The sequence below is a fragment of the Rhamphochromis longiceps genome, linkage group LG16, assembly GCF_057381845.1.
Source record: "Rhamphochromis longiceps isolate RC_006_pf linkage group LG16, R_longiceps_female_GT1.1, whole genome shotgun sequence".
Taxonomy (NCBI): domain Eukaryota; kingdom Metazoa; phylum Chordata; class Actinopteri; order Cichliformes; family Cichlidae; genus Rhamphochromis; species Rhamphochromis longiceps.
This window is the reverse complement of record NC_140572.1, coordinates 3,404,691-3,417,706: the sequence shown is the minus strand read 5'-3', so window position 1 is coordinate 3,417,706 and position 13,016 is coordinate 3,404,691. Positions and strand designations below refer to the sequence as shown.

General features: G+C 40.8%; 1 protein-coding gene across 1 annotated transcript; it reads right to left on the bottom strand.

The window, feature by feature from the left end:
• Positions 1–126: 126 nt before the first annotated feature.
• tmprss3a (transmembrane serine protease 3a) lies at positions 127–12,649 on the bottom strand. The gene is made up of 6 exons (XM_085385635.1): positions 12,280–12,649; positions 7,103–7,272; positions 6,295–6,390; positions 6,039–6,181; positions 5,226–5,378; positions 127–457 (listed from the first exon to the last, which is right to left on the bottom strand). Exons 2-6 carry the CDS (start codon positions 7,254–7,256, stop codon positions 428–430), a joined length of 576 nt encoding a protein of 191 aa, XP_085241761.1. The 5' UTR covers positions 7,257–7,272; positions 12,280–12,649; the 3' UTR covers positions 127–427.
• Positions 12,650–13,016: the final 367 nt, after the last annotated feature.

Genomic DNA, 13,016 nt, shown 5'->3' with positions numbered 1-13,016 from the left:
TAATGGGGTGCCTCTTGTTTAAATAACTGTAATGCTGTACTGTAAAACAGTTGTTTGTAAGTAGTTGCAGTAACTTGGTTTTTATCCTTCTTGTAAAGTTAACTTTGTTCATTGGATTCAGCCTGAGGGTTTAATGGCTACGCGTTGCCCTCGCTGAACTCTGTCACCTCTGTCTAGCTTTTTATGAAGCATTCACTTTTCTCTTGTACTTCTCGCTCGTCTGTTTTGCCTTAGAGCTTTCTATTTTGGAATAAATGATGCCTAACTCTGCTGTCCACTGTCTCTTTACTCTTTTTCCGTCATGTTCTCCACCAGACAGGACTGCTTCAAAGTCTCTGTGATAATGTGTACAGTTTGTCTCTACAGGTACTTGTTGCCAAATGTGGAGACATGTGGATAGTCCGGTGAGAAGTCACTGTGGGGGGATTCAGTTTCCTGTTTTCAGAGCCTCTTCTTTCTGAAATGTACAGAGACGCTTATTAATACATAAAATGCACTCGATATGTTTTAAAACATGCAGTTTTATCTTTACTCCAGGCTGCAGTGCTCAATTTGAAATCCTTGTGGCTTTGCACAAATGTTAACCATGTTCCTAAACACCAAGGATCACAGACCTTAATGGCTGTTGCTCTGAGGTCTGTACTCGTGAAGACATTTGAGCGTCTGGTACTATATCATCTCAGATCTATCACTGACCCTCATGTGGACCTCCTTTTCACTTACAGAGCCAGCAGGTCAGTAGGTGATGCTGTTAACATGGGACTGCACTGGAACCTATGCAAGTGACATTTCTTAGTACTGCTTTGAATACAATCATCCCGCCTCTGCTGCAGGACAAGCTCCCCAGCTGATTCTTCCTGCTCCCACCTGCACTTCCTGTCTGACAGCAGGCAGCATACGAGACTGGGCAGGCACGTCTCAGACTTCCAGTGCATCAGGGCTGTGTACTTTCTCCTCTGCTATTCTGCCTGTACACAGGGTTCGTACGGGTGCTTGAAATCCTTGAAAATGCTTGAATTTTAATGTTGTCTTTTCAAGGTGGAAGTATAGCTGTATTTCATTCACCACAAATAACTATCTGATTGAATAGTTTTCTTATCAGATAGAGAAATAAAATGAGTCGCAAAATGTCTGTTTCAACGTGTGACCCCGCCCCACCCTCGGACAGTCGGGGATGAGTGCGCTAACATACCTGTAGGCCGCTGTTTTAATGAGTGTTTGATGGAAAACAACAATGGTGGAGTTTGCGCTCTCCAGCATGATAGGTGAGTCCTAGTAAATAATTTTCCAGTACGTGTACGTTACACATGCTATTTTTTAAAATTATGATTATTATTACTATTAATACAACAGTGGCGTTTACTCCGGGAAGAAACGGTAAAAACGGCGTTTTCTAAGGAGAGCGCTAGCAGACACGCTTTGCTTGTGAGTGAAAAAAGAAAAGGAAAATACACACTACTTCCCTATTGGTGGAAAAATATACCACGTCGACCAATCAAAAAATGATATGGCAACATGTGGCATCTGGTTGTTTGGGAAGAGGGGGAAGTTTTAGGAGTGACCGGCAAGAGAGAGTTTTGATACATGAGACATTTGTGACGTTTACCGTGTTTGGAGTCTCAAGTTAGTGTGTTGTCTTGTGTAGTTAGTGTGTAGTGTAGTCGTTGTTTTGTTTTGTGTGTCAGTTCTACAAGTGATTGTCACAGTTGCTGCAAAAAAGGCAGATTGCAGTGTAAACGCTGAGTGACACATCTGCTGTCAGACCTGCAGGTTTATCCCTGTGCTGTTCTCATCTGTGTTATAGTGACACAAACTATTTTTTGGAGTTGCATAAATAATTTGTGTGCCTTCTTCTTTGATGCAGAACAGCTGATTGTTCTGTAAATAGTTTTAAAGGGTTATATAAAAAACGTCTGAGCCTTGGCTGCATTTTTAGGTAAATACTTTGTTTGCAAAACTTGTGCATATTTTTTAAAAATGTACAATTTCTATTTGCATTTCAAGTTATGAAAATGATTCATTAAACATGCTTCTGGTTTTTACAGTCAAAAATATCACTTTCTACTCTTATTTTAAATTTTGTCTGAATTTAGATAAATTGTGCTGATACAGTTTGTCAAAATGAGTAAACAACAGATTGGCAAGATAAACAGTTTTTAAAGGTGAAATATAGAGGCCAAATCAAAAGTAGTCATAAACGGCCAATTGTACCCTGGACCCCAGAGGGTTAGAGGCTAAAAGCAAAGTTGTCACCAAGTACTGTTTATATTTGTGTGTATAGCTGCAGCTTTTTTGAGTATTAACTTGGTGCCTTTGGGTGAAATAATGGTAATATGAGTGATCCATATGGTCACAAAGAATAGCCTCTTGTTTCTGTGCCACCAAAGTTCCCCGGCTTTCATTCAAAATGTGTTTATCGTCAGCACCGACACATTAAACTACTTAAACATTATAAATGTCTTCAAGCTCACACTGAGGCCTGTGGGGCACAATCAGCCACTGAGACAGTTCACACATTTATATGTGTATTTGTATATGAATATTTCATATTTTAAGGCTGCCTGTTTAAGGCAGATGAACAAAATACACTGGATTTGTACAAAATAATATCACAGATGATAAATTAAATAGATTTTAAGTGGATGCTTGTGCATCCTTAAAGTCTTATATGTTGAATTGAACTATGTGATCTGTTCAAAGCCTCCCAGTCAGTGCTGTTCTCCATGCCTGTCTGACTGTGCATGATGTTATTAGCACAAACACTTTAAAGGTGACGTTTAGGACTTCAGCAATAATACAGACAGCAATGTAGTTAGCAGTAAAACAGTTAGTTTTATTGGGAATTACCTTAAAAAACAAACATCTGTCTCCTATTTTTTTGTCGCACAGGAAAGAAGCATCAATATCTGATGAGAAGACTTATTTATTCTTTTTGGGGGGGGGGTCAACAGGAGATGAATATCTCTAACAAGTTGATTTGTTCACATTTTCACATCTTAATTTTTAAGTGAAATGTGCATTTTGAGTTTATACACGATGTATATAAGGCGACCGTTTCCATTTGCAGTATTTTTGTATGGTGCGTTTTTCTATGTCTTAACAAAAGGGGAACAAAGGTGTTTAAGTTCACCTAGGATGATTTGTCTTAATTTTCACATGGTCTTTATGAGGTGATGTGAATTGAAACATGCATTCTTTTTTTTTGGCGGGGAGGGGGGGAATGTGCTGCAAAAGTTTGAAAAGGGACCTTGAAAGTGCTTGAATTTGACCCTGAAAAAGGCGTATGAACCCTGTGTAAGACAGTGAAGTCCTTACACTTACACTTTAATTGGCTGCAATCTGCCTTCCCTACAAGACCTATTTAGGGATTTATCTACCTTTAAAAGCAGGGTCAGACCATCCGCAGCTCTTATTACGCTGCCTTGACGATGTCAAAAAGTGGTTGTCATTAAATTTTTTAAAGCTAAATGAAAATAAAACTGAGGTTGTCATTTTTGGAAACTTAATCATATCGACAGCACTCTGGGCCTCCTTTCCTTCTATTGTAAAACACATGTAAAAAACCTCGGTGTCTATATTGATGGTTCTTTTAAATTGAATAAGCAGGTGAGTGCAGTAGTTCAGTCCTGCTTCTTTCAGTTAACGCAGCTAGCCAAGGTAAAGCCATACCTCCCGGCTAACATCTTTGAGCGTGTTATTCACCTTTTCCTTACTTGCAGATTAGACTACTGCAATTCATTGTATTATGGTCTAGATCAGGCCACCATCCATCGTCTTCAGATGGTTCAAAATGCAGCTGCTCGCCTGCTAACTGGTACCAAACGGAGAGAGCATATAACCCCAGTTTTAGCTTCTTTACACTGGCTTCCTGTCTCCTACAGGATCCAATTTAAACTTTTACTTTTTGTTTTTAAGTCACTTAACGCCCGAGCCCCTCCTTACCTGTCTGAGCTCCTCTGTGCTTATGCTCCAGGAAAAACCATGAGGTCTAGCTCAGAATTAATGTTGTCCATCCCACAGACTAATCTCAAATCTCGTGGTGATAGATCCTTCTCTGTGGCAGGTCCCAGACTTTGGAATAGTCTCCCCTTAAATATTAGATCTGCACAAACACTTGAGCAATTTAAATCATTAATAAAGACACATTTTTATACCCTGGCTTTTAACACACTATGACCCAAGCATTTTGATCTTATTTGAAATAGTTTTAGTTATTGTTTTAATTCTTTTATAGTCCTATTATTCTTTTATATTGTTATTGTATTACATTGCTGCTTTTTAATGCTACTTTTATATTGTTAAGCACTCTGTGCAGCATCGGCTTTTTGAAATGTGCTCTATAAATAAATTTGACCTTGACCTTGACCTGCACACCTCCAGGACACTGAAACGGGCGAAGAAGATTGCTGCCACTTTGCATATCATGCCGTACCTTATATATACCTTGCATACATATTTCTTCATTTCTAATTTGTGATCTATATCTGTAGGTAGTTAGTATATATTCTCTTTGTGTGTATTTCTTTTTCATATTTGTAATATTTACATAGAAATGTACCATATATTCTATCTCTGTACCACAACAAACAGTGGTACAGAGATAGAATATAACAACGACAAATTCCTTGCTTGTGTTCAAACTTCGCAATGATAGTGATTCAGTTTCTAAATATAGCGTTGTGGTGGAATTAAGGCACGACGGGACCACAGATCCATGTTTTCTTTATTTAACATTTGCATCACACCACCACAACCACCACCAACCCCTGAGTCCCCGTGTTTTAACACGGCGGGCGTGATTGCGGATGCCGTGCAGGTGCGTCCGCACGGCACCGCAGACCACGCCCCACCACAAGCGTCTTAAACATTAACATGAGAAGTAATTGCATCTTTGTATATGCATGTTGCAAACTTTGAATAAGTTATGTGGATGATGACATCTGATGCATACATTTTTGCATTTTCATTGCATAATAAAACGCTTTGTGTATCTGTTCACAAGCTAATCAAAACGCACGGACTAAACCCGCTATGTGTGTAAAGACATTTAAACCAGTTGCGCGTAGATGAGCCTCAAGAATGCTGCATGTGCATTAATAGTAATATTACATTCATAATCAGTCTGAATCCATTTTTAGACATTGTCTGCTGGATGTGACAGACAGGATTAGTACTTGACTCAAGTCAAGATTTGCTACATCGGGACCTTAAATATGGACACTGACCTCCATCTGTTTGTGGATCCAGCTGAGAGCGAGTGTGATGCGGGTGTAAACGCCCGGCTTGTTTATGTGAGCACAGCCAATGCCCCAACTGGTTGCTCCCACTAGCTTCCACACAGACGAGTCCTCACAGGCAAGCGGACCGCCGCTGTCCCCCTGGAAACACCAGATAGGTGAAAACATACATACGCCCCTTTTCCATTATTACCTAATCATGTCGACTTGCCACGGATTGTGTCATGTATTTAATATATAATCTTAGTGCTTATTGTCTGATTATATTGTTTTATGTATGCCAGACCCAGATGAGAACTATGTTAAGGGTGACAGGTTGCCCTGGCAACAGACTTTAGAAAGAGGAAGTGCAAAGCTGCACCGGAAATTTGACACAAAGAAAAGAGGAACTATATAATGTTTGTATCGAAACTGGGTGTGACGTGCTGCAAAATATAGCAAGACGGGGTGCTGATGCCTCAGACTTGGGCTGGCGTGTTTGTGTGTCTGCTCAGTCTCCATTTTCCGGAAAATGTAAAATTAAAGATCATTTTTTGAGTTAGACCACTTTGAGCCGTGTCTTTCTTTGCCGTTAGAGAATACAAAGAACGGAATTTAATAATAGACTCGACTCGACTCGGATCGACTGGTTTGCCATTACAACCCTTGTACCTTGTTTGCGTGCTTGTGGTCATAGCAACGCATACAGTAGTTTAAATCTGTGCTCTGTCATTCTCCCTTTCAGACTCTCATCTGTGCAATCCACCTCCTCCCCATAAAACTAATATATCTCATTTTAGTGCAAAAGGAAACTAGCTCTACCTGACAGGAGTCAATTCCACCTTCCAGGTATCCTGCACAGATCATCCAGGAGGAGATTAAGCCCTTGTAAACCTCTGGTTTGTTGCAGTTCTGGTTGGAGATAAGTGGTACCACAGCTGAGCGCAGAACAACACTAGTGTCTCCTGTTAAAAAGAAGAATTTCAACCATATAAATGTGGCCCCATCCCCACAAAAACACCCTAAACAACACCTAACTAAACAGAATACAAAATAAGCTTTAGATGTCTACACTCACCATCTTCCTCTGTTGCACCCCAACCAGAGATCCAGCACAAGGTGCCCTCCTTAAACTCCTCTCCATGGCTGGGCAGGCAGATGGGCTGCACAGAGCCTGCAGGGAAAAGTGTTACTGATACATGTCAGACTTATTCATACAATCTGATCTATGGGACTCCAAGGTCAGGAAGAAAATATCCTAGGAGAGAAAGTAAAGCAGAAGGGAGGGAAGAGAGTGAAAGATCCCTAAACAGGACTGAAAGGAAGATTATCTGATAGCTGTCACGTATTTTAAGTTTGCCAGACACGGAACGATCTTTGATGCAGTGCACTATGCAGTTTATAGGTCTAAAAGTACAATACGGGAAAAAAATAAGGCCGTCAATAATTTAGATTTACCAGTGAACAGAGAACGTACACCAACTCATGGGGCAACTGGTGTTCAGTGTGCAATCACTGTTGGGAACCCATTTGAAGTGGGATGTGTTCTGATATGTGCTTTTCTATGTAGTAAAATCTATACTAATAAGGATGCATTTACTGTTGTATGTAGTGAAATGTATTTGCATAGCCATGCTCATTGTTCGCTTGCAGTATGTGCTGAAGACATTCTAACAAAGATGCACTTACAGGAATATGAAGTAAACTACAAAGAATGTGAATAACAAAAGTAGTAAATCTGCCTGGTCTGGGGATTGAACTGCATCCTGTGAGTCTGCCAATGAAGACACCTGGATCACTCTAGCTTTGGCTATAAATAATGAGTGTTAGGGAGTGTTGTCAAGGAAAAAAGTTGTAGCGAATGAGAGGTTGAAGGATACTAATACCATTAACTTCAAGTTGCTTGGCCAGTTTCATCAGTGCGATGTCATAGTCGAGTCCTTTTTGTCGGTAACGATTATGGTATACGATTTTCTCAACAGCCAAAGCCTGGGCCCCGTGAAGCGGCTGCTCTGTCAGTCCCACATAGACCGCCCACATGGAGGAGTTTACAAACCTGAGCACAAACAGCAAGAAAAGATCCGGGGGGTGGGGGGGACAAAACGGAAAAAAGACATGAGCACACAACAAATAGGGTAGGCTCAGTCTGTCCCAGTCGTTCCATCAGCCTCAGTGTGATCTTATAAGTGCGGCAAAGTGTGAACAATAACAGATGATAACTGAGAAAAGCTTACGTCAATCTAAAATGTTCCTGATGTTTGCATTTAATAAATAAACATACTGAACGTGACCTCAGCCGTTGTTGGCCAGCAGCGTGGTACATTGACTTGTTCTTATAGAGCCTTTCTGCTCTACCTGTACACTCAAAGCATTTTAGACAACATCAGTCATACTCTGATGGCTTCATCAGAGAGCAACTTTGGAAATGATCAGTAGCTTGCCCACAAGTTTTTGGCAAGCAGGCTGGAACAGTCACCAAAATAGCAACCCTCTGATTAGCAGATGAGCTGCTCTACCTCCTGAGCTACAGCCACTCAGCGTGGAAATTATGTTACTGAAAACAGAGTAGAAGGAGAGGAGGAAAACCTGTTTGAGATAGAGAAAGAAAAGGAAACATTGGAGAAAGGAGGAAAGAATCAGGGCTATGACTGGTAAATAGAGCGAGCTGGCTGATATGGGAGGCAGAGCCTTCAGTTTTCAGGCCCCTCTTCTGTGGAACCAGCTTCCAGTTTGGATTCAGGAGACAGACACTATCTCTACTTTTAAGATTAGGCTTCAAACTTTCCTTTTTGCTAAAGCATATAGTTAGGGCTGGACCAGGTGACCCTGAATCCTCTGGAAAAGGAAAAAGTTTTTCCTTTCCAGTCACCTTTCTCACTCACTATGTGTTAACAGACCTCTCTGCATTCAATCATATCTGTTATTAACCTCTGTCTCTCTTCCACAGCATGTCTTTATCCTGTCTTCCTTCTCTCACCCCAACCAATCACAGCAGATGGCCCCGCCCCTCCCTGAGCCTGGTTCTGCCGGAGGTTTCTTCCTGTTAAAAGGGAGTTTTTCCTTCCCACTGTCGCCAAAGTGCTTCCTCATATGATTGTTGGGTTTTTCTCTGTATGCATTATTGTACGATCTACTGTACAATGTATGGCGCTTTGAGGTGACTGTTGTGATTTGGTGCTGTATAAATAAAATTGAATTGAAATTGAATATTGTTGTTTTGGAATGCCAGGAGACATCTTTTTCCAATGTCTACTGAACATCTAGTGTTGTTGTCTGTACGACCTCCATGTATGGGCCAAAATGTGGTTGTTGTGGACGTCTTTTCACTGTCAAACTTCAACTCATTACAGACATGTTTTTATACTGCTTTGATAGGCTCTGTAGTCTCATGTTTCGAGAGGGTGGAGGGCATGTTTTATGTACCGAAACAGTTATGTGTGAAGGAATGCAGAATGATTAGCGGACAACTCCAAGATGCTAAAACAAAAGTGAGCAGCTGCACTGTGGATTTCGAGCTTCTCACAGGCGGTTTGCAAAATGTGTGCATGGACACGGACTATCAAGCAGTCTGGTTCATACAAATACAAATCTTCTTGTAATTTCCGTTGCAACTTCTCTCAATCCTGCTACCGATCACAACCACATTCACTTCTTCTTACAAAGCTCTTCACAATAAAACAGGATGCTTGTAAAATTGAACCATGATACAAATGCTCTTTTAAACGTATTAAACACAGTGTACTCCATGTTTTGTGCTCTATATTTCCCCCCTGGTCCAAATCATTAGGCATTACAACAATATTTCCTATCATCTCTATGCTGATGACATTCAGTTACACTGTTCTTTCAAAGTCTGAGTTTTAAATGGTCTTGTTTAAGTAATTGCCCGGCAGATATCAAGCAATGGTTAAACAACAACTTCCTTGCCAGGAAACTTTAGGTTTCACTTTAAAATGTTGGTTTTAACCTTAAGGGCCCTGCATGGTCAAGCTCCCCATTTTATATCTGATCTGCTGAAACCTCATCCCTCTTCCCGAGCGCTGAGGTCATCAGGTCAGAGGCTGCTGTGGATAGTAGTGATGTGCAGATTGATATTGAAATATCGATTCTTCCAATACCAGTAATTTATGTTCTAGAATCGATTCTCATCGATATTTTAGTACTTTGGGGTAAATTTGTAGTTTATCATTAACAGGAACACAGTGGAAAGAAACTATATCATTCGGATCGTCTAAATCGGAAGGAACTACTTCCTCTTCCGCCTTTCATAGTCATGTGCGAAACACGGCTGTATAAATGTGTTGCAGCCACTGGCGTGCGCACTCACAACAATGGCTGAGTGAAACGGAGTCATGTGTGGACGTATTTTATCTCCACAAACGGCCACGACACGGTTTGCGATACATGTGGCAAGAAAGTGAGATGTTGTGGCAACAGCACTGACCTCGTCAAACACCTCAGAGTAAATCATATCACAGAATAGGATGAAATATGTTGAGGCAAAGTGAAGAGGAGGACAGGGACAGGTGCTGCTAGGGCGAGACAGACGTCTCTCACAGAGTCCTTCAGTGCTGCAGGCAGGCAACGTGTTCAAATAGGCACAACTTCAGTTTTTTATTTCCATATCACAATTCTGCATTATTAAGCTATTATTATTATTATTATTATTACGCGATTACCAGTTTGTGGTTTTCTTTTTTACAGACACAAAGAGTGAGAGAGATCATGTTCTACATTACTTTAAAAGAAGAAGAAGGGATTTTCAGAGCTGTACATATTTGAAGCAGACATCATAGAAACATGGGTCAACCCTGTTTTTGGCATTGAGTGTTAAATTGTGAGAGTTTGAAAAAAACTTGCAAGTTCCTACATTTACACTGTAGAGCAAAGAAAAGTTAGACGATGCGTGTACTATTGAGAATAACTATATACATAAAAACCACGTAAACAGACATGAAAAAGGATGTGTCTGTAAAACTGTCTGTAACCTCTGAGAGCTGTAAGATAGACCGTTTCTGCTATCAAAACAGTTTGTGTTGTTTAATCCTGAACCATTCTTGGTCAGGACACTTACATCATCAGAGAAAGCTCATGTTACTCCACACACAGTTAGGAAATCACAATGTTTGACCATAAAATCCCAGAATCATTCTGGGACAATCATTTCTGCAGCAGCAGAAAAATCTTTTTCCATGCCACTGTGCTTTGAAAACAGAAAATGTTGAAACTTTTTTAAAATGTAAAACATAAAAACAACAAAGACTTAAAATGTTGAAGATGTACTGATGAAATCTGTGAATGTTTAGATTCATTGGTGTTTCTACAGAGCAAACACAGAAGTTGGGTTTTAGAAATACAAGATGGGAACACGAGGCCGGAGAAGTAAATGCATCACAGAAGCTCCCTGCATGTGTTCAAATAAAGTACAAGTGATTTGCAATAAATAAAAAAGAAGCTCCATGAGACTGTTCACATCATCTAAGAAAGACTCGAACAGAACCTCGAATGTTAAAGTTCACTTCCTGTCTGTGTGGTCATTGTATTTTTATCACCTGAGCTAATGTGAATGCTGTAAAAGCACCCTGGCTTAAAAAGAAGCACACATTTGGAGAAATTGTGCTGTAACTTCAAGTTTTCCATCTTTTCTTTGATAAAAGAAAAACAAGTCATAAACTCCTTGGTATGTTGATATCATGTCAGTAATTCACACAGACATGGTGTCATAAAGGCGAGCTTAACAGATAAGGTACGGTCCTCCATACAGCCTGTACTTCAACATAACCCTGACTGCCGTTTGGAAATTTAAATGACATTACAATTATTGTACATTACTCTAAAATCAGTGCTGTGAGAGTGACTTTAAGATCACATCCAGCTTTAAAACTGAATCTAACATCAGCATTCTTGGAAATAGCTCGAAGATATTAAGAGAATATGGCAAATGCAATCACAGGATGGCAAAAAAAAAGGACTTTAAAATGAGATCTTCTTGTTTCATTGGAACAGAAAAGTACCACAACAAAGAATATGTGCAGCTATGTAAGAACAAGCATCTGCTTTGGAGTTTTTCATGTTTTGCATGCAGACTCAGGGCTGCTGGTCTCCTCTTGGCATTTTCTTATTTAAACGTTAGAACCTCAACACTGCATTGCCTTTTGCCATCAAACATTTCTTTCAGCCATCTGAAACACTGGGTTGTGGGGCAGCTGGTAAGGACTTGTGTGTTTCTGGAGAGTCTGCAAAGCTGTTTTGGTTGAAAAAAACTCTGCACGCTTCACTCGTCAGAAGGCCGTAAATTCGGCTCATTGGTCAGATCAAAACCATCTCCAACTCTCTTAGTGGCCGAAGCGAGAGCCCGCCTCTCTGAAAGGACTTTTCAGGTAGGCCTGGTGGGCGTGTCCTGTCTAGAGGATGGCCACACCTGAAGTAGATGATCACATACACCTGCAGCTAATGAAGCGTCGTTGGGGAGCTTCTTAAGACTGTGGCTGAGTGCTCCTCGGTGTGGGATTGTTGTGTGAGACTCCATGTTAGTGGTGATAAATGTTAAGTCCGGTGAGTGCATGCCTGCGGTAGTCGAGTGTCCTGACTCTTTGTTATTTTCTCCAGCAAGGAGCAGGGAAGACAAGAGCAGCGAGCACAGGGTGCGAGGGCACACAGGAGAGGAAGAGCACGGACTTGTGGGTGAAGAGACGACACGGAAGTCAAGGGGAAAACACGGGGATTTATTCTGTGAACTATTACACCACTGTAAATAAACACACTGCCTTCATCATTAAGTCCTGCATCTTGGGTCCTCATTCCTCTCATCCCCACGGTCTGCCACACAGACCGTGACAACCTGAAGTGGTTTGGACATGTGCAGAAGAGGGATAGTGGATACATTAGGCAAAGTTGGAGCTGCCAGGCATTAGGAGAAGAACCCTTGGATACAACAAGGACTTAACAGACATAAGCATAATAGTGTTTTTATGCCCGCTCAACAAACAGGCCTTTGTTGTCAGTATTAAGAAGAACCAGATGTTTGTAGAGAATGTAAAATATCTACATCTGATTGACTCACCCATACACACAATGTGCTGCAGTGATGACCCAGTATGGTGATATGATGGAGCCTCCACACAGGTGTTCATTCCTAAAATGGAGGCTAACTTGCCAGGGGAACTGGCCTTGTTTCGTGATGTTACCTCCAACAATACGTGTCCTGTACTGAGGCCTGAGACCGCAATCTGAGGGCACAGAGAAACAAAGTGTCAAGCAGTTATAGTGTCACCACCAGAAGGTTAGTACTGTCCTATAGTGACAGTGTGTCGGCTGGGAACGAAATTTCTTTTAGAGCTTTAGTTTTTTCTTTTTTTCCTTTCTGTTTTTTTTTCTGTTCAAGTTGTGTGTGATTGGCCGACTACAGGACATCAAATAGTCATTGCTATGCACTGAGCAGGAAGGGGAAGGGCGGGGGGAGGGGTTACAGACTCAGCACACACAAAATAAAAAGGGGGGGGGGGGGGGCTGAGACAGAGAAAGAGTATAGCACTACAAAGATAACAAGCTGGAAAGGTGAGGAAATAAGTGATACACTTCAGTTGTTAAAATTGTTACATGGATGCTTTTTTTGAGTTTTACATATTTTAATTTATGTTATGTTGTTTGATCTTCTGTGTTGTTTCACTGTAAATAGTTCAAAGTTTATGCATATTGTACATACAATCAGTGAATGGATCTTTTCGTCCACCTGATTATAAACTGGTTTGGTATTTATTTTTGTACTTGAAAATTAATTTTTTTGCAGCATTGTCGTAT